This window comes from Apostichopus japonicus, chromosome 19 (genome assembly GCF_037975245.1).
Source record: "Apostichopus japonicus isolate 1M-3 chromosome 19, ASM3797524v1, whole genome shotgun sequence".
Classification (NCBI taxonomy): Eukaryota; Metazoa; Echinodermata; class Holothuroidea; order Aspidochirotida; family Stichopodidae; genus Apostichopus; species Apostichopus japonicus.
The window spans coordinates 28,928,906-28,956,157 of NC_092579.1; the positions used below are offsets into that span (position 1 = coordinate 28,928,906).

The 27,252-nt window shown below is 38.1% G+C and overlaps 1 protein-coding gene across 5 annotated transcripts in view; it reads left to right on the forward strand.

Annotated features, from left to right (window-relative positions):
* The first annotated feature begins 2,831 nt into the window (after positions 1-2,831).
* Positions 2,832-27,252, forward strand: part of LOC139959605 (tectonin beta-propeller repeat-containing protein 1-like) — a 35,848-nt gene continuing 11,427 nt past the window's right edge. For 4 of the 5 annotated variants that reach the window (XM_071957336.1, XM_071957338.1, XM_071957339.1 and 1 more), the window contains exons 1-17: positions 2,832-2,990; positions 6,922-7,222; positions 7,818-8,003; positions 8,311-8,439; positions 9,467-9,589; positions 10,484-10,664; positions 11,973-12,070; positions 12,668-12,790; positions 13,385-14,798; positions 16,989-17,122; positions 18,271-18,417; positions 20,746-20,895; positions 21,500-21,645; positions 22,610-22,737; positions 24,264-24,366; positions 25,137-25,218; positions 26,955-27,034. In XM_071957336.1, the coding sequence (XP_071813437.1) occupies positions 6,986-7,222; positions 7,818-8,003; positions 8,311-8,439; positions 9,467-9,589; positions 10,484-10,664; positions 11,973-12,070; positions 12,668-12,790; positions 13,385-14,798; positions 16,989-17,122; positions 18,271-18,417; positions 20,746-20,895; positions 21,500-21,645; positions 22,610-22,737; positions 24,264-24,366; positions 25,137-25,218; positions 26,955-27,034 (3,461 nt within the window). In that variant the 5' untranslated portion in view covers positions 2,832-2,990; positions 6,922-6,985. The remainder of the gene's footprint in view (positions 2,991-6,921; positions 7,223-7,817; positions 8,004-8,310; positions 8,440-9,466; positions 9,590-10,483; positions 10,665-11,972; positions 12,071-12,667; positions 12,791-13,384; positions 14,799-16,988; positions 17,123-18,270; positions 18,418-20,745; positions 20,896-21,499; positions 21,646-22,609; positions 22,738-24,263; positions 24,367-25,136; positions 25,219-26,954; positions 27,035-27,252) is intronic. The other variant, XM_071957337.1, reaches the window with a different exon arrangement.

Sequence of the window (27,252 nt, forward strand, 5' to 3'; positions counted from 1 at the left end):
ATAGATTTTATTTTTGAAAAATATGTCATGTCTACCCCTCCCCTTCAACAGACAAAAAGCCTATAGCTACGCCCCTGCTTCCATGGTTTGATCACTAAGACGACGAAGTTATCCCTGATCATCACTTGGAAAGGTTTCCAGATTCTGTGGGCTATGCTAACCCTTGAGACTACCCAAACCAAGCTTTTTTCGTTCTTCTTTAAAATGTGCAGCGTATTTACTACATCAAAATAGGGACTCCAGTATGAACTTGTACCACATTCATTACCACTAATTAAGTTCGCAACAGGTCATCAGTATTGCGCCAAATATGCTAGAAAGGCAAATAATGGCCGGCATTGATCGAATTTCAACAAGCATTTTACTGCCACTGTAGTAGTTACCCACACTGAAATATTAACTATATCTAGACTCCTCGATGGCTGGGAACAATTTCTAGCATATCAGAGCCTCGATCTAGGAAAGTTCTTTGAACACCGCTAGCAAGTTTTAGCGTGCATCTCTTCTAGTGGGACATGTAATATGTGTTGATTTTGCCAGGTGTAAGTCTTGTAGTATTGTCGTATTGTCGACTGTTGCTGAAATACAGGCGGCAAACAAGTAACTGCTTTGATTCACCAAAAGTATCAACAGGAATGGTTAAGAATCAAAACTCAACATTTACCGACGAAACAACTTTACATTAAATTTTCGGGAGACGAACTTTTTATTGCGTTGTATAACATGCTTATTAGGAACATAGGCGTACGGGACCATTTCAGTTTGGGGGGCAGAACTTTTTGTGCCCGAAAGTTCCCGTGACACTATCTAAGCGGAGCGCCACCATCGATTGGCGCGTAGCGTACAAGAAAATTTTTGGCACACAATGCCTCTCAGATTGCCGGAAACGGCACTTCTGAGGCCTTGCAAGTTGCATCTAAACATTCTTTATTTTATAATCTCACGTTTTAGAAATTTACACTTCCCCAAAAATTTGGTAAATTAGAAGAAGAAAAAATGGTAAAATCACTTTGAAGGGGAAAAATGGGACAGTATATTTTTTAAGCTCCTATTTAGTTACCTTATTTATTATTTTAACACAGTACTCAGCTACCTCCAGAAAAACATACATTGTTCAACGACACGTAGGCGGGATATGATGTCGCTGTGTCGGGTGAGACTGCAATTTGTCTCACAAAAAAGTATAAAATATAACAAAGAATACGATAAACCTGTACTTCTAGTCTTGTATGCACTCCCCCCCCACCATCCATGAAAAAGAAAATGTTTCTTATATACACTCATGTTGGGGATGTCCAGGTCAAGGGCGGCGGAAGCTTAATCTGGGGGGGGGGGGCACCGACATCAAAGGGTACTTTGCAGAAATTCGATTGGACTGATTCAGCCTTATATTTAGAACCCTTTATAACTCTTATTGTAGTATCTTATTTGTGTATACACATCACTCCATCAACGCCCCCCCCCCCCCCCCCAAAGGAAAATATGCATACTAGCACTGCAATATCCAATGCGCAAATTGGTAAACAAGGAACAAGTTTTCTTTTGAGACAAAATGAGGTGAAATCATGCTAGTTGCTAATGTAGGAATCTTCCGAATTAGAGTTTTTTTCTTGTTAATATCTTAACAAATTTTTTCCATTCGAAATAGCTTTGAGTTTGACCCACAGAAATTCATTAAAAGTCACGGGCTTAGCCAAGATTTGCAAAGTTGTATGCACGACTATCTGAGCGGAGCGCCACCATCGGTTGGCGCGGAGCGTACTATAAAATTTTTGGTTTTACAAACCCCTCAGATGGCCGGAAACGGCCCTTCCCGAGTGTTCATTCTGGTTCCCTGGCCTCTTGCTAACTTGAGGCACCTCAATTTTTATGTAGAAAAAAGGCACAGTTTTAACCTGCCCCCTGTGCCCCCCCCCCCCGGTTCCGCCGCCCTTGGTCCAGGTATACAATTGACTAGTTAGAAAAAAAATGATCGTGCAAAAAGCGTGGTAGCCCAGATGAACTGCGCCAACGGTGGTGTTACACGGAAATATTCGGGCATCATGACGCTAAATAAAGAAAATCATGGAATTGTTGCGCAAAAATTTGAAAAAGATTCGGGCAAGCTACTGCATATTTATATATATATATATATATATATATATATATATATATATATATATATATATATTTCCAGAGGACAAGAAATTCGGGCAAAAATCCTGAAAAATTCGGGCAGCCTAAGAGGAGAAAAAAAAAAAAAAAAAAAAAAAATATATATATATATATATTTTTCTCCTCTTACTTAGGCTGCCCGAATTTTTCAAGCCTTTTGCCCGAATTTCTTGTCCTCTGGAAATTTGGGGGGGGGGGCAGTCTGCCCCCCTGCCCCCCGCCTCGTACGCCTATGATTAGGAACACTCATGTGGTTTTCCAACCACATTAAATTTTGATCGCAGATAGTGTTCACATTAGCCTATGTGAAAATTCCACCTGTTTTTACAACTTTTTAATTAAAGGTATAAGGTTTGGACACTATCCAATTCAAGGTTAGTTAAGTTTTTTAATAAAAAAAAAAAAAAATTGATCAGAAGGGACCCTCCTGAAAACTGACAGCAAAGCATGCAGATATTATGCTCTTTGCAACTATGACATAATGCATATTTGCGAGTGGAAAATTGATTGGGTATAAAGAAAAAGTTGTAACAAATTCCAAATTCCATCTACCAATTTTTCGAGACGATACATAGAAGATGAATGCAGTTTTATCCAGGGTGCTTAGAAAGTGGATCTTATATCATCTGTCAACACTAATCCTAACAAGACCCTGAACTTTCCAGGAAGCATAATTCTGGCTCATTGGTCAATACAATGGTGGTCATGTCATTTTGAGATTCTTTCATATGAAAGTTCAAGTACGTCGTCGTTGAGCTGAAAATCTCATTCAACACTATCGAATTTATTCAGATCAAGTTGAAAGTGGATTGCAATCCTTGTTATTGAGTACTTAAGTACGCTTTTGTGCGATAAATTGCACCTTTTGATACGATTTATCCAAAATGCTGCACTTAGCATTGACTACCCAGGCTGAGCCTGCAGCACAGTAGTCCGGCCTAACCAAGGACAAGACTAGGCAGTAACAATTAGGCTAGGCTTAGGCTAAGTAGTAAGGTTACTAAGCGCCAAAGTTAACTTGGCCTAAGGTAGGCCTAGTAAAAGGCTGAAGTTAGTGATAGGCCTAACTGTTGCTGTTATGGCCAGTTAAGTCACTCAAACCTCCAGCCTTGATGCTGCTATTTACTGTTGAAGGCTATTGAGTATTGGTGACCTAGCCTATGCCTTAGATTAGAATAGAATTAGCCTAGGCCTAGTAACACTACTAAGTTAGATTGACTTGGATTACTCAGTAGTCTAAACTCAGTTGACTGTACCTATGCAAAAACAAATTTGGTGGCATATTATAATATTACTGTATGGCTATGTAATAATGAATTATGATATTTATTTTCCATCGATTAAATAATACATCCAACTTGATGGAAGGCAGCCTATATATCTGGTTGCATAAATTGCACTTTTCATAGCAATTTCTACAATTACGTATTGGTTATAAACTTATATGTCTACTGTTAGCTAAGCTTGCACGGTTTCGTGAAAACTTACAACCGGTTTTTCTCTAGCAAAAAACCGAATCTGGCTCAAAAACCGGTTTTTTTTCCACCTCCCGAATTGCATTGAAAACATCCAAATCTCGATCGCTAAGATGCATATTTTTGAAGCTTTACCAACAGCGGTTTCAACTCTGTTTGTTTGCAGTAAAGGGTTAAAAACAAGGAGAATAAATTCAAGCAATGTTACTGCCTTCATGACTCTCATTTTATAACCCACGTTAACTACACTGAAGTAAATATGTCGAAAAGAAATGTGTTAGTGAAATTTTTTCTTAAAGTTTTAACATCACGTACACCTATCGTTTGTCTTGTGTTAACTGTACTTCACGAAGTTCAAATTCGTGTAAAATATCACGGTCATGTTATATTATATTATATGTTATATTTTCGGAGATGAGGGCCGAGCGTAAACCCCATTATGACCAATTGGAGATCGTAAAAAAAAATGCTTTACAATATGATTGGTCCAATATATTCAGTAGTGGCTGACAAAGTGGTCGAATGTACCAAATTGCACGAGGCTCTAGCCATGTTCGCGGGTGGTATCTTGGCGGTAAAAAAAATTCTCTTCAAGGAGTGAAGAGAATTTACAGTCTACACTTTCAAGTACAAGATGAAAAACATCGCTGGCAAAAGCGGGGATTAGGTTGGCAAAGAATATAAATTGTTAACGTTTAAGTTGAAAACATGTGTTCATCAACGTAAACGAAAAACAAACTGAGAGACGCCTTGTCTGATAACTGATAAGAAGAAATGTTGAAAGGAAACTCACAAAGAAAATACAATCTATTAGCGTACAAAGGAGAATTGTCCCAACAGCAACATCTGTAATTTCCAGCCATGTATGCAACATTTTTACTCCTTTAATATTCCTTGACTCAAGCCTGACGCCAGGTGTGTCTTGTGAATAATGGACTGTGATTGTTCTCATGTTACTTGTTGCATCTTAGTTGTTAAACTCAGAGCCCCCCCCCCCGTGATTGTTACTTGTTGCATCTTAGTTGTTAAACACAGAGCACCCCCATGATTGGTAATGTTACTTGTTGCATCTTAGTTGTTAAACTCACAGAGCCCCCCCCCCCCCGCGACTGTACATGTCGTATGGTATTGTGGATTGCGCAATGTACCTTTGAGGTTTTAACGTTTATTTTTTGAACACGAGCTGTGATCAATGTGTTTGAAAAGATTTTCTCCATATACTCTACCAATAAATTGAAGTTAAATAATAAGAACAACACAAGGAGGACAAACACGTTGGATATAACAATTTACTTTGAACTGCATCTCGTCATTTGAGTGTGTACTTCTCACAACTACTAACGTTGGCCACCAAGGTCAGTTCAATACTACAAGGTCACCTAACTGATGCACGCATATAAGGGCTGCATAGCCTAATGTTAGGCCTAGCTATCCACCCTCAAGCACTGGTTATGGCGTGTGCCGATCGTAGCTGACAATGTCGTCTATCAGAAAAGCTTTCTCTTAATGCAATTTACTTTCATATTGCAAAAAAAAACGGTAAATAGGAGAAACCAAAGTCAACAAACTCTGTTTTTTCCAGTTTTTGCAATTCAAATTTCGGTTTTTACCGGGTTTTTCGGTTTTCTTAAAATAAAAGATAGTACCGAAATTCGGTCGGAAAAAACCGGTTTCGGTACTAAAACCGGTTTACCGTGCAAGCCTACTGTTAGCCATGTTGCACTTTCTACCATCGGGTTCACCCAATCGTTAATGTCTGTTATTGTTAGAAGAGTGAGCAATTGTACTGCCTGTTATGTTAAATTTAGTGAGATGGTTTGCTGGACATCATAAACAAGACAAACTGGCATAATGTATATGACAAATGATTTATAAATAGAAAGTGGCTATTCTTACGACTAGTCGTAACAATAATTACCTTTTACGCATGCGCAGTTGCTTTAACGTGGCTATTTTTACGACTAGGAGTACTATTTTTACGACCGGGAGTAACAATAATTTCCGGTTAGGGTTAGGTTTAGGGTTAGGTTTAGGGTTACCCCTACTACATGCGCAGTTGCTTTATTTACTTTACTGCGCACGAATTCGCCGATGTCGTAAGAATAGTTTATAAATAATTGTTACGACTAGTCGTAAGAATAGCCACGGCCTTATAAATAGTCCCCATGTTGTACCATACAACTTAATACTTGTAGTGATCCTCATTGTTTTTACAATGACACAAAAATCATAAACTTAGTTCTAGCTTACATAATGATTTTAACAATGGAAACACTGTTCAGTTGAAACACAATGACAAGAATATACAGTTTATAATTCTTTTGAAATCTATTGTAAGCTTGTGCCTGTGGAAAAATGCTTACAATGTCAATTTCGAACAGGGGAATTGGTTTTATTTAGTCAGATTTAGATCTGCAAAGTTGTATTATGTCCATGGTATTTGTGGCTATATCATTAAGCTCATACTGTAGATTATGTGTATTTAAATGGTGAACTTGTTCAACCTCTCATTGTCAAATAGCTTAGTTACAACAGTTAAAATCTGTTGGTAGTCCACCTTTGAATCATTTACAGTTTAAATTCACATTTACATTTTCATCTGATGCCCATGTAGCTATCCATCTCAGAGTTTGTTAAAACTACACCAGTTTCTCTTGAACTTATTACACAAGCAAAACTCATTGCAAATCTTAGTTGAATTTATAATCTAATCAGCCAGGAAATGACAACCCTACAAAAGAAGCATTGTGCAACACCATTGTGCAAAACTGAAGATCATTGAGGTACCGTAGGTCTTGGAAACTTGATAATGGGTGATTAATAGATTAATTCTCTGATTGATGAAGGGATCAGTTTATCTTTCATTCAGTTTGCAGTACTTTATGTTGTATATGCTGAAAGCAAATCTATTTTGAAGGGAACAATTTAGTGTTGAAATTTTGTGGACTGTAGCAGCTTTGAAGGACTGTTTCCTGTGTGAAAAAAGAAGAAGAAAAAGCTATATATCTGTGCATTTGAATAGCCATTTCCCATACTGCATGGCATTGGGCGATGCGTTGCTGTATAAAATATTCCATGTGTTGTCACCTGACTTGATCATGGGCTACATATTATTGTTGCAAAATCCTAATTTCCGATTTATCCCCCACTCCCTCCCGTAATTTGAACCATGCATCAGGATAAGTCTGTGGATCAAGTGGTTATTTTGAGATTAAACAGTGTGCAATACTCTGAATCATTTGGTTCCCATCACACTCTTTGTGCTGGATGTGCATTCTATTCTCTCTTACAGCTTCCCTGTGAGGACAAACTAAAGAACCGAAAGAAGCATGCCGTTAAATTAAAAGTTGACGAGGATGCAAGAAGGATTTCTTTGGGCCATCGACTGCTTGGGTAAGGCACACACCATCTCCACCAGTGAACAGTTCTGGCAGTTACGAAGCCATGACTTCCAGAGACGTCCGTTGGAGTTCAAACGTATCACAGCCGGGAAGCATTCTGCGTGGGGTTTGAGCAGCGACTTGTTCCTGTACGTCTACGTGTACGCTTCTGATGTGCCAATCAGATATCTGGAATTCACCTATGAAAATCAGGTATGTATGTAAATATATATACAGGGATGTGCCCAGGATTTCCTGAGTGCCGGATATACTGATTACCGTCCTGGGGGAGGGGTCTAAGTGGAGGAGGTATCCCCCTCCCCTTTTTCGATTTTTGAAGGTGCTCAGATGCCAAATGCTGGCATTTGTGTAGCTTTTTAAGCACATTACACTAGTTTTGCTAACAATTTACATTTTAAAATTTTTTTGGTGAAATATATTGTTAGGAATGTCAGGATTTTAGATGAAAATATTGCTGGGTGGGATTCACGATTTTTAAGACAGTGCTGGGCGGTAATTTTTAGTGCTGGGCGTGGCCGCCCAGTGCCGCCCAGCGTGGGCACATCCCTGTATATATATACATGAATCTTTGTTGTCTGTCAAGCTTCCATCGGTGCCTTCCCACATCCCCCTTCCCCGCCCTTTCCCTGACCTCTGGCAATATATGGACACACAATTCAAAGACAGTTTAACTTACTGTAGTTACCATCTCAACAGGTACTTAAAAAGTCTGTTAAACATTTCAGTATATGACAGCTCTTATGCCTAAGCTGTTTTGCATAAAAAAAAACTACTTTTTCCCTTTCAGAGATGGAGACCCATCCATGGATTTTCAGAGAAAGCACTGTTCTTCACAGATCCTCCCCCTTTCAGTGACGAAAAGGGAGCCCGTAAACTACCTCGACCTAGAGAGATCAAGTTGCCCAATGAACATTGGCAATGGGAGAGTGAGTGGAGGTTTGAGTCCAACTTCAAAGGAGAAACTGCTGGAGGGGTAAGAATTATACATGTCTTGGTAACTGGTTTTGAAAATATTTCAAATATATCTTTAGTGTGCTTTGATGTGATGACTTCTAAGATGACGAAGGTTTATTAGTAAATGCTGCCATTAATTCTTTACTTCCTAAGTAAACACCGATTTTGTAAGATGTCTTAAAAGGTGTCCCATAGTTAAATCAATTGATGACAATCTTGTTTTGCTTGGTAGGTTTGGTTTATATTAAACATATTGGCATCATATATATAAAATTCTGCAAATGAACAATCGACAGAGGTTGTAATTTTATGTCCTTCTTCGTCAGGGTTGGCAATATGCAGTAAAGTTTAATCATCATGACAGATATCATCCTGAGAAACACTGGAACTCTTGTATCAGGAGGAGGAAATGGATCAGATACCGAAGGTATACGGCAACAGAGGTCTGGGCAAAGGTATGCGACGACAACGTAATGTTCGTATTGATCGGTGAAATTTTGTCTTGTAGACTTACAGACATAAAAAAAAAAAATAGTCTTTTTATATGTTTCATGAAACAGCCTAACATGTTGTTCTGGTCACGATTGTGTGGGAGGAAAATGCTAAGCATTTGTACTATACCCATGTAACTGAGAAAAATTGTAGTGGAGTATCAGGTGCTTTAAGAGATTTCCTTTAGAATTGATAAGACTGAAAAAGATAAAGAAGCATTGGTTCAAATTTGTTTTCTTCTTTAATTGACCTTTCTGAATGTTCATACCTAATTAAAGTCGTGACCAAAGTGGAGCAAAATGGTTTTGAAATTCTTCAAGTTTTCCTATTTTTCATTTCACAATGTGGTTAATACTATGTAGGAATATTGTCTACATTAGACAATGGATTGAACTAAATCTCAGAACTCAAAAATGAGAATCTTGAACTACAGTTATCTTGATAATCTTCATTCAGCGAATCGGACTATGAAATATGATTGTCAGAACCTATCATGAAAACCACTCTAATTGCAAATCAAAGAATGCTTTGGAAGAGTCGAGGTACATTTGTTAGGTTGAGTCCAGATTGTTAAACAAAATTATGTTTTAAGTAAATTACATGCTACGCACTCAGTTGAACTTTTTTTCTTCCATATGGACTCAATATGAGGGCTTCATTCTTTATTAGAATTCTTTTATCCGTTCTTTTATTCATCTTTTAAACTCTTTATCTGTCAACAGGCGTCTGGCCTCAAGAGTACTTGTACCACCCACATATCTTCCCTGATTGGCCTTTCATTGTCTTTAATTGTCTTTAATTATCTGTGCTGCTTCTCAGGTTTCAGACTTTCACCTACTGTAACTCACATTTAACGTGTGCGCCCTCATCCATTGACATGTCTTAGTCTATCTCTACCACTCTTTGGGTGTCACAGGCTGCACCCAATTCACTGGGATGAGTCGCTTCGTCTATTAACTATTTTCATCCTCTATCTATGCCTCTCCTCAGGTGCCAGGGGTGTACCCAAATCACTTGGATCCACCCCTGATAGACGTCGCTGCTGGGGGTTACGCTCTCCCGGCTCAGCCAGCTGGTTACATGTCCATGTGGGTGGTCACCTCAAATGGGAAGGTAGGTCATTACTCTAGATTGGAATGCTTAAGTAAGAAGTGGGGAGTTGAGGGGTGGGGGAATGAGATGGAGCAGTAAACTTGACACAGGGAAACACTGGAGATAAAGAAGTCTGTCCCAAGCCAGGGGCAGGTCAAGAAAGACGGTGTGGAGGGAAGGAGAGGGGGGTGGAAGAATTATATAGAAACAGCAACTTACGTTGTGTATGTGGTAGTCATCTGGTTATTTTATAGGGACACTTTGATACTAAAATCTTTTACATTTGCACCCAGGAATAGTGATGTTCTATAATGACACGATGGTAACTTCTGATTGCCTCAACACAGAACTTCTTAACATGTGAATCCAACTATTAATTATTATATTTGCAATTTTGCATTGACATTTGACATGCCAAGAGATGACATCACTCATTGGTTCCTTGCTGAAAGCAGAGGAACCTTTGTAGTCAGGTCGGTGTGTGTGTGTGTGTGTGTATGTTTGTGGCACATGACAGGTAGTTTGTATGCACGATAACTTAAGCGAATGTTTCATCAATGCCATACTTGTTGGGTGGGTGGTCCATAATGAGTTGACAAACTCCCTGGTACATGAATGTTAATGTGGTCACAGGGGTCAAACTTCAAAATCTTCAAATTGCAATATACTTGGCAACCACAAGTTTGAGTTTCTTCAAACTTGGTATGGTGATATTGATAGACCACATAAACATGCTGATGTGTCTTGCAATTGATAGCATGCATATTAATGAGGAGGCAGGCTGAGTGTTATGTTTGTAACAGAAGTGTCCATATCCTAATGTTTTCATTCTGGTCTTTGAGTTATTTTGTCATCCTGACAGGCTTTATTCTTTCAACTTACATGAAGAAATTGAATCTTGTTTTTTCTTTCAAGATTTTTTGCCGGGTAGGAATAAATCACAAACATCCAGAAGGGTTGGGATGGCGGGAGGTATCCCTACCTCCTAAGGTGGCTATCCTACAGGTGTCCGTAAGTCCCACAGGTATCGTCTGGGCAGTCACTCATGAAGGAACAGGACTAGTCAGGACACAGGTATCCAGGGAGTATCCCTTAGGTAAGCCTTTTTTTTGTGGTTTTGTGCAAAAAGAAGAAAAAGAAAGGAAATAGATAAAAAGAAACTTTTAATATAAAGTGTTATGTCACAGGTTTTTTTTTCTTCTTTTGATATTAAGAATTAGGAATTGTGGAATTAACAGTTGAAGTGTAAACTGTTGGTTAATCAATACTTTAAAGCAGGGGTAGGCAACCTTTTTGAACAAATGGGCCAGATATAAGGAGTGAAAAATTGACTGGGCCGCACCTAACTAACAACCTGCTGTTGATTTCAAACCTTTGATTCCGAGGACTTTCAAGCAATAGGTGTGTGTACTTAATCTGTATTCACAAAAACATAATGTCAATACAGAACAGTTGATAATTAATAGGGATAATAGGCCTACCTGACAGCATCATTGGTGCCGATAATTCTAAGCAGCTAGCTCGTTTTTTTGTGATGATGTAAAATAGATTGATATTTTTTTCTTTTTCTTGAGACATCTCACGGACCGCAAAAAAGTCACTGGCGGGACGCATGTGGCCTGCGTGCTGTAGGTTGCCCACCCCAGCTTTAAAGGAATGGATTGGATTATGCAATATGCCATAAAAGCAGCATATAAAGTCGTAAAATAAAATTTGTGATTTGAGCCGGAAATGATCGTTATTGAGTGAAGTCGTACAAAGTGTTACAGGAAAAGATCTTGATTTCCAAGCTTTGGGGGCATGGGGCTTCAAACTCTTTAGATATTACATCTGTACTTTATATCAGGCCCCTCTTAACACTGTTTGGAAAATAGCTCAATTTTTTGTCACATGTTTCACAAAGTAAGTACTGGTATGTTCCCATAATAGCTGAAAGCCTAGGCCAAATAAGAAGTGATTTTTCCCATGAACATTGTAAGGCCACTTAGTCAGGGGTATTTACCCTCTGCATTCTTCTATGGAAAGATTGTAACCCTCCTGGTTCATATCCTTTGCTAAATGTAAGAATGCTCTGTTTTATTCAGTTGTTATTTTACATCATTAGTCCCTTGATTAAATTCCTGTCGTGGCTTTCTTTGTACTCTGAAGTGCTGTTTTTTTATTATTTTCTTAATTTACGTGTTGTATTATTATTATTTATTTATTTATAAATTTATTTGTTTATGAATTTATTATTTATTATTTATGATTATTTTTTATCTACATTTGTAATATTTTTATTTATATATATATATATATATATATTTTTATTTATATTTTATCATTTATTTATTATTTTCTTCATTTGCATGTTGGTTGTTACATTTGGCATAATTTCTCTATGTTCTTTCTCTTCCATTTGTAGGTCTGGGTTGGGAAGTGGTAGACCCACCCGAACGTCAATTACTGTCTCAAGTGTCCATGGGAATGAATGCAGTGTGGGGACGCACTAAAGATGGCACGGTGAGTTTAACATCGCAGTACCCATTGAAGAAAAATCATTGAATGACTCAAGATACCTTCGAAATTTTTTTTTAAATATTGTGAGATACAAACCATCTGTGACAATCACTTTTGGAATTATAAATTAAAAAGTTTTATCATTATTTGAATTGTTGCTAAGTTCTATTATGTGAAAAGTGTCTGGATTACAATTTTTTGTAGAATCATTTATAATTCTCAAATTAATGTAAACTTGTTGAGAAAATATTAACCTATCGGGGGCTGCCTCAACTGATGGGCTATATCAACAATACTTTATGGAATTAGTGTGTACCTGTGGTAAATAACTGGAAATTTGAAGATTTCAATTCAGAAAGCTGCTCTCAAGGAACTAAAAACAAACAAGCAAAATGTGAGATTACAACCACTTTATTAATACCATAATTCCATTGTTTTATACTTCCAAATTTTACAATGTTTAAATCCATGAATAGCTTTATTTACTATAAAAAAAATGAGATCTTGGGATATTTCTCTGGCACATTTATCCATTTTCTCATTTATTGCAAATTTTTTAATGTTGACCACTTCTGCTGCTTGTGCATATATCATTCCCAGGTCTGGATCAGAAAAGGCTTTGATTTAATGCTGTCCATTACGGATCGAAGCGCCCTCACTGGTTCTCATTGGATCCAGATGCCTGGGCGAATGTCGCATCTTACCATAGGTCCTAATGACCAGGTAAGTAAAACTTTTGAGAGATGGTAAAATAGGGCTCTTACCCTGGTTCATAAAAGACAACTTAAATCCACCACAACTTTACTGCGGGCATTTCAAATAGGTACCTTCACCACCCTCAGTGTGTGAGAGTGGTAGCTGTGGGCTGAGGGGGTGGGGGTGGGGGGAGGCTGGGGAACTGTTGTCTTTTATCTTGGGAAGCAAAGTCAGGAATTGGTGTATGCATTGTCTGCTTTGTAAATAATTCAACTGATTACTTATCAATAGGAGAAGGCTTGATTCCTTGCTGGTGTTTATTCTCGATCAACGCATGGAAGTTTCAAGTAATTATTTGGTGCCTTTTTTTTATAAATGAATATTCTTGGAAAATGTCATTGATCACTGGAATAAGAACTGTTAATGTTTAAATGGAAAGCAGTCTTAACTTTTTGTAAGTGTCAACATTGAAAATTCTACTTTAAAAAAAAAGAAAAATGCCACAGTAGATTTAACTGAACTTGTCAATCACTGGAAGAACTACTACAGGCTATATTTTTTGGGGGGGGGGGGGCGGCTGAGACCCTATAAACCCATCTTGATATATTCATCATTCTGCAGGTCTGGGCGATAAGCTTTGAGGACCACAGACTTTTCATGAGAGGCGCAGTGACGTACGAAGAGCTCAGCGGTCGTTCCTGGAAACTCATCAACGTGACCGAGAAACGAAGCACATTGGCAGGTAGCCAGGACACCCTCAACTTCACGGACACGCATAGCATATCGTCCAGCGACATCTTTTCCCCGCAGAGCAGCTATTCATTAAACTTCCCATTCAGTCCCGGATACATGTCCCAGACCAGTAGCTACCCGTCGCTCCTGAGTCCCGTGAAACTGCCGGGAGACCGGGACATTTCAGCCGAGTCCACGTTTCGTTCGGGAGACAGACAGTTTCGGCATCTCGCCTGCCAGACAGAGGACATGGATCCCTCTGACAGCGTCAGTAGCGGCGACGCTCTTAGCATGGGGCGTCTGTGCGGGAGCTACACGGGTATTTCAACTTTTGACCTCGACGAGGTGGACAAGAACGATTCCTTACCGCCGAGGAAACCTGCCAACATCCCCTTGTTGTTGAATCGGTCCGTCTCTCAAAGCTGTGATATCTTACTGTCGGATGATCGTACCGGTGGAGCGAGTCGGAGGCGGCATTCTCTCGCCGATGTTCCCAGGACGGAGCGGTGTGAGGAGTCGAGCGGGTCATCCGGCGAGAGCACCGAGGAGGAGGAGGTTCCAACAGAGGTAGCAGCAGCAGCGACAGCTGCCGGGCAGGTAGACCAACACATAAAATCTTACGCTACATTGCAGAGGCAAGTCAGCTGGACGTCCGACTACAGCGACGAGATCGTCAACTTTGCGGACACTGACTCGAGCGACGATTCCGACTCTGAAGAGGGTCACAGCTGCGCTACTTTTCAAAGCAAAGAAACGCAGACTGATCTTCTGAACACTTGTGGCGATAACGAGTCAAACCTCTTTTATAGCAGGGAAAATTCTATCGATTGGTGCCGGAGCTTCGAAGTCGACAAGCCTCTGAGCTTCGAAGTCGACGAGTCTTCCGAACTGCAAGATCACTCCTCGGATACGTCCGAGTCAACGGACATAAATTTACCGGATGATGCCATCTTTGATCATTTTGAAAGGGACACGTTGAAAAGGCAACCCTCAAACTCATTCTCGGGCGCAACTCGGCACAACGGTTCGTTCTGCGTGCCGCCTCGGGACACAAAGAGCTTTTCAGATTTGCTGGCGGCTCCCATTGGCTCGATAAACAACAGTGGTAAAAACACTTCGATGGTATCGTTTGCAAGTGAGCATTATGTCTTAGTGGAGAAGGACTGGGGAGATATGAGCTACAGAAGAGGAACATTTGATGACGATGACGACGATGATGATAATGCTAACATGTTGTGGGTGTGGGTCTGTGGGGGGAGCTGTTGGGTAAAGCCAACTTCACTGCCAAAGTGGTTCAAGCAGGGTGAGTAATATCTCCCAGGTTGGTTCTTTTTATGATGCACACATTGGACTAAGTTATGTTAGAGAGAACTAAAGAACAAATTATGCAATCATCTGATTTGTTATAAATATATGCAAGGTAAATCGTATTTAATCGTTGCATTAGTCGTTATTAGTCATCTTAATTTCTGTAGTCATCCTCATGTTTTTCCTATTAGTTATAACTAATCACTTTTATAGTCATAGTTCACTCCTCAAAGCTTTCTGTAATCATACATAAGTCATCCCTTTGTCAACCCCATAGTCATGCATTCTCATCTGTAGTCATTCTTAACCATCTGTAGTCTTCATTCATAATGATGGTCATCCTCATCAATCCCATAGTCTTCTATTCTCATCTGTAGTCACCCAGAAGTTCCAGAACCATCTGCAGTCTTCCTTCATAAAGATGGTAATCCTTCATCAATCCCATAGTCTTCTCATCTGTAGTCATCCTTAACCATCTGTATTCTTCCTTCATAATATCATAATAGATAGTCATCCTTCATCAATCCCATAGTTTTCTATTCTCATCTGTAGTCATCCAGGACCATCTGTAGTCTTCCTTCATAATAGATAGTCATCCTTCATCAATCCCATAGTCTTCTATTCTCATCTGTAGTCATCCAGGACCATCTGTATTCTTCCTTCATAATATCATAATATATAGTCATCCTTCATCAATCCCATAGTTTTCTATTCTCATCTGTAGTCATCCAGGACCATCTGCAGTCTTCCTTCATAATAGATAGTCATCCTTCATCAATCCCATAGTCTTCTATTCTCATCTGTAGTCATTCTTTAACCATCTGTAGTCTTCCTTCATATTAGATAGTCATCCTTCATCAATCCCATAGTTTTCTATTCTCATCTGTAGTCATCCACAACCATCTGCAGTCTTCCTTCATAATAGATAGTCATCCTTCATCAATCCCATAGTCTTCTATTCTCATCTGTAGTCATTCTTTAACCATCCGTAGTCTTCCTTCATAATAGATAGTCATCCTTCATCAGTCCCATAGTCTTCTATTCTCATCTGTATTCATCCAGGATCATCCGTAGTCTTCCTTTGTAATCCATAATTATCCATTAATAGTCATTCCATCATCAATAGTACTCATACACTGGCATATACTTAATCTTCCTTAGTTTTCTTGTCATCATACAGTCATCCTTCATCATAGATTGTCATATCATAGTCAATCTGTAGTCACCTGGAATCATGCTGTAGTCATTCCTTAGTCACACCCATAATCATATTTATTCATTCCGTATTCATTAGTAGTCATCTACAGTCATCATTCTCCATGATTCTCCTTCCGACGTAGATAGTTATCTTATCATCATAGATAATCTTCCATAATCATTCTGTAGTCATTCGTAGTCACACCCATAATCATGTTTCCATATTCATCAGGAGTAATCTACAGTCATCATTCTCCACGGTTCTCCTTCCGGCGTTAGATAGTTATCTATCATCATAGATAATCTTCCATAATCATTCTGTAGTCATTGGAAGTCACACCCATAATCATGTTTCCATAGTCATCAGGAGTAATCTACAGTCATCATTCTCCATGATTCTCCTTTCAACGTACATATTCATCACATCATATCTAGTCATCTGTAGTCAATCTGTAGTCATTGGAAGTCACACACATAATCATCTTCATTCATTCCATAGTCATCAATAGTCATCTACAGTCATCATTCTTAATGGTTCTCCTTTCAACGTACATATTCATGACATCATATGTATTCATCTGTAGTCATGCGCAGTCACACCCATAGTCATCTTCATTCAATTCATAGTCATCAGAAGTCATCTACAGTTATCATTCTCCATGGTTCCCCTTTCGACATTAGATTGTTGTCTTATCATCATAGATAATCTTCCATAATCATTCTATACCGTAGTCATTCGTAGTCACAGCCATAGTCATCGTCATTCCATAGTCATCAGTAGTCATCTACAGTCACCATTCTCCATGGTTCTCCTTTCGACGTACATATTCATCACATCATATGTAGTCATCTGTAGTCAATCTTTAGTCATTCGTAATGATATCCTCCTTTGTTTTATATTGAATCTTATTGCTTTTGTTTGATTTTGAGCAATTTCAAAAATTTCCTTTTTAACCATTACAAAAAAATGTTTGGTTTTCACTTGTAGGTGTTATAAGTCAAGCTAGTTTCAAGCATAAGCTGCAAGAAGGTGCATGGAGGGGCCAACTTTTAAAGTCCCTGAAAGCAAGACGAAGTCTGGAAACAGATGCATTTAGTCACTACCTCTCCTCGGTCGACACGGTATGCTGCCCTCCCTACGCACTTCACCATCACTTTTCATGACTCTTATTTCAGGGTAGCAAAGAATTGACAGTGTTCTGTTCCTTGAAAAATCAGTGAAAGTATTAAGAGGTTGTGAAAAATCCAAAGTGAAAGAGGGACATATTTTATGCATCCTGGTGGTGAAATTTGCCTATAATATGCTGTGTTTGTTATCAGAACACAAGATTTGACAAAGATTTTGTACCACACATGATCCTGAAGCAAATAGGTACAAGTATGACCTCATAGAAGCAAACTCAATATTTTCTTTTTCTCTCTTTTTTTTCTTTTTTCTTCTTCAAAATTTACATCCAATAATCTACATCAGAGTATGTATGCAGTTGAATAAGGGTTATAGATATATTGTTTAACTTCACATCCCCGTAGGTGCATTTGGACTCATTATCTTAAAATCAAAGATCAAATATGAAAGTGAAAAGAAAAGCAAAATAAATTATTTGCTGTGTAGTTTGCACCTATGACATCATACCTGTTTCTTCATTTTTCTTAAAAACTATGGCAAATTTCATTTATTAATATCTTACGAACGCCATGTCAGATTTGCTTGCCAACTACACCTGATGCTTAGAGTATGCAACTCTTTCGGTTTAGTCGAGCCTGTCACGCATCTAAGTTTGATATTTAGGACTTCCACTCTATTGAAGATTTTTTATCAAAATATTAAACCAAGAATGTTTTTATTTTCACCAACAAAATGTGCATTGCTCAATGTCCTTTTTGGGGAAGTATTTTTTGAACTCTGATATGTCAATTTCAGCTGCCTTAAAGTTGACCTCATTTAGGTGAGGTAGCTGCTCTTCACAATGCCGCTATGTTGCAACATTTTACCATTTTGATATCATGGTTAAAAGTAATACCGACATGAGGTTTGTCAAATTAGGAAAGATAAAATTGTCAAATGCCATTGTTTTCAAGGAGTTGAATTATCCTCTCATCTAAGTCTCTCAGAAGCATTAGTTTTACATTTTGCTGTTAATTTCATGTTAATAGTAGCTTCTGCCACCAGTGTGTTTCCTATTGAAGTATCTTCAGTAGGCTGTAACTACTGTAGGTCATAGTGAGAAAGATGTGCACAATTGTAGCATATATGTTTTAATATTTGACAGACACCTTGGATCAAGAAAGGTAAAATTCAGTGGCAATCCGAAGATCGGAAACGACACTGGCTGGATTGCGACGTGGAGCTTGTGAAAGGAGACGACCAGACTAAGAATAAATTCACAGTGGTGTGCGACATGTACGGTAAAAAAAAGGTGAGTAGTTGAACCAAAAGAAACGTAAATTCACTGTGGTATTTGACATGTACGGTAAAAAAAAATGTTAGAAGTTGAACCAACTGAAGCATAAATTCACTGGTGTGCGACATGTACGGTAAAAAAAAGGTGAGTAGTTGAACCAAAAGAAACGTAAATTCACTGTGGTATTTGACATGTACGGTAAAAAAAAATGTTAGAAGTTGAACCAACTGAAGCATAAATTCACTGGTGTGCGACATGTACGGTAAAAAAAAGGTGAGTAGTTGAACCAGAAGAAGAATAAATTCACTGTGGTGTGCGACATGTACGGTAAAAAAAAGGTGAGTAGTTGAACCAGAAGAAGAATAAATTCACTGTGGTGTGCAACATGTACGGTAAAAAAAAGGTGAGTAGTTGAACCAGAAGAAGAATAAATTCACAGTGGTGTGGAACATGTACGGTAAATGAAAGGTTAGTAGTTGAACCAGAAGACGAATAAATTCACAGTGGTGTGCGACATGTACGGTAAAAAAAAGGTGAGTAGTTGAACCAGAAGAAGAATAAATTCACAGTGGTGTGGAACATGTACGGTAAATGAAAGGTTAGTAGTTGAACCAGAAGACGAATAAATTCACAGTGGTGTGCGACATGTACGGTAAAAAAAAAGGTGAGTAGTTGAACCAGAAGAAGAATAAATTTACAGTGGTGTGCGACATGTACGGTAAATAAAAGGTGAGTAGTTGAACCAGAAGAAGCATAAATTCACAGTGGTGTGCGACATGTACGGTAAAACAAAGGTGAGTAGTTAAACCAGAAGAAGCATAAATTCACAGTGGTATGCGACATGTACGGTAACAAAAAGGTGAGTAGTTGAACCAGAACAAAGGTGAATAGTTAAACCAGAAGAAGAATAAATTCACAGTGGTGTTCGACATGTACGGTTAAAAAAAGGTGAGTAGTTGAACCAGAAGAAGAATAAATTCACAGTGGTGTGCGACATGTACGGTAAAACAAAGGTAAGTAGTTGAACCAGAAGAAGAATAAATTCACAGTGGTGTGCGACATGTACGGTAAAACAAAGGTGAGTAGTTGAACCAGAAGAAGAATAAATTCACAGTGGTGTGCGACATGTAAGGTAAAAAAAAAAGGTGAGTAGATGATCCAGAAGAAGAATAAATTCACAGTGGTGTGCGACATGTACGGTAAAAAAAAGGTGAGTAGTTGAACCAGAAGAAGAATAAATTCACAGTGGTGTGCGACATGTACGGTAAAAAATGTGAGTAGTTGAACCAGAAGAATAATAAACTTGCAGTGGTGTGCAATATGTACGGTAAAAAAAAAAGGTTAGTAGTTGAACCAGAAGAAGAATAAATTCACAGTGGTGTGCGACATGTACGGTAAAAGATGTGAGTAGTTGAACCAGAAGAATAATAAACTTGCAGTGGTGTGCAATATGTACGGTAAAAAAAAAGGTTGTGTAAAAGTAAGTTGGCCTGACGTTTCGATCCTAGCAGGATCTTCTTCAGAGGCTAAATGGTTAGTAGTTGAACCAGAAGAAGAATAAATTCACAGTGGTGTGTGACATGTACGGTAAAACAAAGGTGAGTAGCATACAGGGTTGGTGTTTAGGTGGAAGACGGGGGGATAGGGTTAGTTGGGGGGGATGAAAGGTGGGACTTTCCCATTGTTATTTCAACCTCCATATACGACAAACTTCTCGGAATATTTTCCCCCCAAAACATCTATTGACTGCAAAATGAGACAAACAAGTACATCGGAGGCAAGGCATGGTCTGGCCATAAAAAAAACAGAAGTATATAGGTCTGTGCCAAAAGAAACACAAACACAGAAATCTGTGAAATGTAATAGTTCCTACATTTATACTGAGCATGAGCATGAAGAATTCTATTATTGAAACAAAAATTATGATTACTGAATCATGTTTACTGGCAACAGAATTTTTGTGTGCATACATGACACATACACAGGTGGAGTTTTGCCACCTCCCCTCCCTCCTCCTTCAAACTTGCCCACTCCATGCCATTGCTTATTCAAAACAAAAAATCTGAAGACTTTTCAAATCTATCATCTGTATGAACCAAAACAATTTAAAGAAGAATGGTAAGTTCTTGTGGTGAAAGTTATTTGCTATTATTGTAGTGCACTATCAATATTATAGTGTTTGAGCTCTGAAGTTAAAAAATCTTTGAAATATAAATATAGAAAGAAAGCTGTAATCTTGGTGTTCAGATCTCTTGTCAGGGGGATGGAAAGATAGAGAGCAGAACACTTCTACGGTATCCTCCTCAGTACGTGCTATCTCGATTTTATTTTCACTTCCTGCAGAAATTACAAATTCCAATCTCAGAAGTCACCTGCGTCTTTGAAGTCAGCACTGGAGATAAGCCCACCTTCAGCATCCTCACTGCCAAGAGTATTCTGGATAAAAACCCGGTCAGATTCAGAGTCGGGACAGAGGAAGAACTCCGAGATTGGGTAAGAGTTGTCCTAAATCGGGTCTCCTCGGCAAGAAGGGGTCTTCAAACTTTACGTACAACATTTTTGTCACTTCGTGTTTCGATTTCATATGAGAAGGTTTTTCTCTTTTAAAAGTCATATCTCGTTACAGTCAGGGAATCGCAAATGTGGTTTTGCTAAATATTGGTATGTGATGTCTTAAAGTATTTAACTTCTTTGGCATCTGCTTAATTTAGCTGATTTTAGTAATACTCAAAGTATCAATTGGTAAAATTTACAGACCATCTAAAGATTATTTCATTGTTTAACCTGTTTTCATGAATTGGTCTTCCAATACAATGTTTTTTTCTTTCAAATGTCATATCTCGTCACTCTCAGGGAATCACAAATGTACCTTACTTCTTGTTTTTCTTTTATTTTGCTAGAAATGGTTTCCAAGTATTAAACCTCTTTGGCATCTGCTTAATTTAGCTGATTTTATCACTCGATAGCCATTAAAGATGATTTCATTGTTTAACTTGTTTTCATGAATTGGTTTTCCAATACAATTTTTTTTGTTTTGATTATCTAAAACTGAATATTGCCATGATATGATATGTTTAGTTTCTTTGATCCTCTTTAGATAGTTGCAATAAGTCTGGCATGCTCAGATATACAGGACGTCGCTGCCACGCCCAGCCCCTACGCTGCATGGTGCACCACCTCCAGGGGTGATGTCTTTTACCATCAGACCAAGCCAGACACGGAACTCTCTCCTGCTAAACAGATGTGAGTACTAAATTCTGCCGCCCGATTAGTGACACCTTCCAAGAAGAATGAGCATATAACCCCCATCCTCCGCGAACTGCATTGGCTACCAATACAACAACGTATCAATTATAAGATTGCACTGCTCACTTTCAAATCTCTAAATAATATGGCTCCTGTCAACATTTCGGAACTCATCACCAAATATGAACCAAGTCGTAGTTTACGCTCCTCACCACAACTCTTTCTTTGCCATCCTTCTAAATCAAAGATCAACTTCTACTGAGAGAGATCTTTCACAGTAGCTGCCCCCATGGTTTGGAACAGTCTTCCAGGAAATATCTGTTCTTTAACTAATCTTAATCATTTTAAAAGAGATTTGAAAACACATATTTTTAAATGTTTAACATGAACACTTTATACTTGTAATGTAATGTAAATATTTGCTCTTATGTTTTAATACTCCTTTTCTTTTTTTTGTATTGTTATTTTGAGTTACCCGGTGCAAGTTTTTGTATTGTTTGATATCTTTTAGGTATTTATATCTGTACAGTGCTTTGAGATTATATTGGAAAGTGCTTTATAAATAGCACATATTATGATTTTTATTATTATCTGTATGTTGAAAAGCCACGGTATGTCAGACATTACTCGAGTACCGAGTGTTTGAGAACCGTACTATCGAGAAAAATCAGACTGAATCAGTGTCGTTCTCAACTGCTTAGTCAGATCAGTGGAAATAATTATTTGATTTCTTGAAACTAGAAATAACGGAATAATACACAGTGATGATATCAGATTGAGTCTTACATTTATCAAAATTTGATACAAAACCAGGTAACTTGGCCCAAAAAACATTTCCGGTAATTTTGTAAGATGAGTCATGGAAGTAGTTTCCGCCCATCTCGAGACGATATCACTTTAAGGAAATTATCTGGCAACTTGTGTGTTAATACTATCATTTCTTTTTCATCCTTTACAACAGGTACTGGCAACAGATAGGCGGTCACCTGCACCACATTGAGAGCTGCCCAGCAGGGGTAGTGTGGGGTATTGGAATGGACCATGCGGTTTGGGTTTGGACAGGAGGCTATGGAGGGGGAATTTTTAAGGGTAAGAAGAAAGGTACACACTTTTTATCCATTTGAGAATTTTAGGATGCCCTACCCCCCAAATATGAGTGAATAAGAGTGAAGCCAATCATGACTTGGCAGAATTTCCTTTTTTCATAGTAAATCATAGTCCAAGCAAACCACTTCTTTAATTTTAAATTGATGATGATTTCGGCTCGTCAGGTGCAGGCCTTTTTATAAAATTAATCTAAATCCAGAATTTTTATAAATTCTATAAACTTAACCAAAATTTGTTCTTGTAACTTCATATAAACAATCAAACATACATGGATGACATTAAGCAGCACTTGTCCTTGAGAATTTTCTTTTACACATGTAAAAAGTTGTCATTTGAGGCTGTAAAAATGTTAATGTTTGAGTTTTTGTTGTATCGAGGAACTAAGACTTAAACGTCTGTGTATTGGACTGACTATAAAGTCCAGCCAGCTAAAATGATCAGGGATGTAAGTCTTCCGTATTTTTACGGAAATCCGGTTTTTTTTTCAGGGATGTAAGTCTTCCGTATTTTTACGGAAATCCGTTTTTTTTTTAATTCCAATAATGTTCCACAAAATTGTTCGAATATCAAAGACACAACGCGGCAAAAATGCCTGGCCCGTTGCAGCAAGCTAACTTCAACTTTCACTCATCGATCAATCAAAATACCATTCCTGTTTCGCATCATCGCATTGCACTGTACAACATTGTGCCATGTGAATATCGTTGCGTACGTGCGAACTTCAAATCGCCATAGCTCATTTCTGTCGTTGAAAAACCTTGCCTAATTCACGTTGATTGGACTGCTAAATTAATATCTTCGTAACTGCTGGTGCTCGACATAACTTTCGGAATTAACGCTTGTGATATTTGTGAGCGGCGGAAATCTACGGGATACGCATATGAAAGTCGATATTTGTGATCGCATTCGAATGTGAGACTGTTTTTTATTCCGTAGTTGGCTGCGACGTATTCGTAACTTTGAGCTAGCCTAACATAATGATAGTGTGTAAGTAGTAAGAACTAGGGGTAAGATGTGTTAGCGCTAATACTTCTGAGCTAGCCTAACTTAACGATAGTGTGTAAGTAGTCAGAGCTAGGAGTAGGATGTGTTAGGACGGCATTCACCCGGGGTCTCCGAATAGTTTTCCGTTTTTTTTTTTTGGCTGCACTTACATCCCTGAATGATGAAACTCAGCTGTTTAAACTTTGGTCATTTTTATAAAAAGTTAACAATTGGTACAGAAATGCAACCTGCTCTGATAGCTGTGTTACTTTTCAGTCTATCACATATCAAACCTTAACGTTGTGTCTTATGTCATCCATCAAGATATAATTGATGTTGAAGATTGAGTTTGACTACGGAACTTCAGAAATTTAGGAAGTGGATCAGACTATGACAATGTTTATTTATTTATAATATGTATGCATATTTTTCCTATGTTGCATTTATTTGCATGTAAAAATTGAGAATATATATACAAAAATGTAAATATTTCAAAGCCGAAAATTGAATATTTTTGTCAACAGGCGTAAATAGCAGCACCTCGGGGATCTATGACCAAACAGATACGAAGAAAGTTTACCTCTTCGAGAATCAGAGGTGGAGTCCGCTCTACGGATTTAGCAGAAAGTGAGTCGCTTTTTACATCAACCCTTCGCTCTATTATAAAAGTTAAACCAGTACCAATATTTAATAGGATGGTGAATATGGTTGTTCCCTTGGTTGTAAATCTAGGGTCTCATACTTGTCAAATCCAAGTTTGATGGGACATTTCAGATGTATCGATCTCCCCCCCTCGAATGCTGTTCCCTCCCTCGAATGATTCTCAGAGACACCTCATGCCCGATTTCATCATTTCCTGTGTTTCTTTGGCAGAGTTAAGTAACATATCCTGCGCGCATATACCCACAAACACGTCTCCTTCAGTCATAGAATCCCTGGAAGAGTCAATTTCCTGGCCTGAGAAAAGTTGGGGACAAAGTCTGGAGTAAAAATATCAAAAGTCATGAAAGGGTCTTGGAAAATGGAATGGTTTTCTAAATTTTTCCTTGCTGACTCTGTGGTACAAAAATTTATGCCCAACGCAAAATGAAAGAGATCATGGAATTTTTTTATTTTTTGGAACATGGAAAAGTCATGAAGTTTAATTTTCAAGGAATTGTGTTTAACCATGTTGCAATTTTTTTTTAAATGATGATCTATGGTAACATTAGATTGCAGCAAACTGGAAACACAAAATGTAGCTTTATGAAACTTGTAAGACTTTGCTGTAGACCTCTTGTTCTTTACAAGCCCCCCCCCCTCCACCCCTTTCAGGAGCCCTTGTCCTCCCAGCAGGCACCAGGAACACCCCTTCAATATACCCAGTAATATATTTTATTTTGTTTTGGCTCAATCAGGCATATACTCTGGATGACAGATTCAGGGAAAGTTACGGAATCAAAGGATACGGTCACACCTCCGTCTGGACAATGGCACTGGGTAAGACAGCAAACCGTGGTTACAGTATATAGTGCAATGTGTATAGTGTAGTTCATCCCAGATTTAATAAGGAGTGGCACTGGGTAAGACAGCAAACCGTGGTTGCAGTATATAGTGCAATGTGTATAGTGTATTACATCACAGAATTAATAAGGAGTGGCACTGGGTAAGACAGCAAACCGTGGTTGCAGTATATAGTGCAATGAGTATAGTGTATTACATCACAGATTTATTAAGGAGTGGCACTGGGTAAGACAGCAGACCGTGGTTACAGTATATAGTACAATGAGTATAGTGTATTACATCACAGATTTAATAAGGAGTGGCACTGGGTAAGACAGCAGACCGTGGTTACTGTATATAGTACAATGAGTATAGTGTAGTACATCACATATTTAATAAGGAGTGGCACTGGGTAAGACAGCAAACCGTGGTTACAGTATATAGCAATGAGTATAGTGTAGTACATCACAGATTTAATAAGGAGTGGCACTGGGTAAGACAGCAAACCGTGGTTACAGTATATAGCAATGAGTATAGTGTAGTACATCACAGATTTAATAAGGAGTGGCACTGGGTAAGACAGCAAACCGTGGTTACAGTATATAGTGCAATGAGTATAGTGTAGTACATCACAGATTTAATAAGGAGTGGCACTGGGTAAGACAGCAAACCGTGGTTACAGTATATAGCAATGAGTATAGTGTAGTACATCACAGATTTTATAAGGAGTGGCACTGGGTAAGACAGCAAACCGTGGTTACAGTATATAGTGCAATGAGTATAGTGTAGTGCATCACAGATTTAATAAGGAGTGGCTGTTAGACAGAATTTGAGTCTTGAATATGTTATAGTTCTAGAAAAAATAACAAAACCTGATTGCTAGTGGTTGTGTTTCCATGATCGCTATTTACTTGGTTTTTCAACATTTTATTCAAAAGTAATGCTGAAACTCTGGAATTCTGCTTTAAAGTTCTCAGAGATACTGAGGATGATGATGATGATGATGTTGGCTCTTATGTTGCATATCGACATGTTAATATCAACCCAACCTTTCTTTATAAATTCAAATAACTCAACCCAAACTTGTCCTTCAAATTCATATAAACAAGACGGCAGCACCATTTGTCTTTGACAAATTTTAGATGTATTGTGAACATGTAAATTTAAGGCCATAAAGTCTTATGTTTTACCATTGAGTTTTGTGTTGCATCTGATTAAAACTATGTGTGTATGGGAAAAACAAAGACTTTTATAGCCTCAGATTACTTTACAGTGTAATGTGTTATACATTTTTCAAGGACAAGTGCTCTTGAATGTCATCCAGCGATGTTGTGCTGTTTACCTGAATTGAAAAGAACACATTTTGGTTGAATTATTAGAACTGTTAAACAATGGATTAACATTAACAAATTAGGCCTGCACTGAGGCGTGTCACCATCAAATAAAGCCTTAAAGAAGCAATAAAGCGATGGAAACATAACTACGTAGCACTCAAGGTTTTCTTTTCTTTTTCTTTTCTTTGATATATCAAAACTCTTCCTTAAATTCACAGTTTATCTTTAATTTTGAATATTAATACATCCCAGTCAATGCAAGTACTACCATCTTAGCATTCTTTCAAACCAATATAAGAGAGTCAACTGTATCCTAACCAGTCACTTTCTAATTTATAACTTTGCGATAAATTTAGTTCTTTATCAAAACGTCATTTGTCACCTCTTGATCTACTCCAGACTTCAGAATGGCAGATTGACTTCAGTGTTAAGGGTAGCACAGATAAGGAAGGCTGGCAATTTGCTAGAGATTTCAAGCAGTAAGTACTTTCATAATCTTTTTTATATTCCGGCCATAAAAAGTTACGTTTAAGCTAGCAGGTTAACAGTAAAGAATAATGCAATGGGAGGATCCTGTGTTAAAAATATCATTTTACAATTTGGAATTATTTTTTTGGAATTACAAACAGCTATTTTAGTTTATCATACTGATATAATTAAAGACTCACAGACATTCATTTATGGTCTTTATATCTAG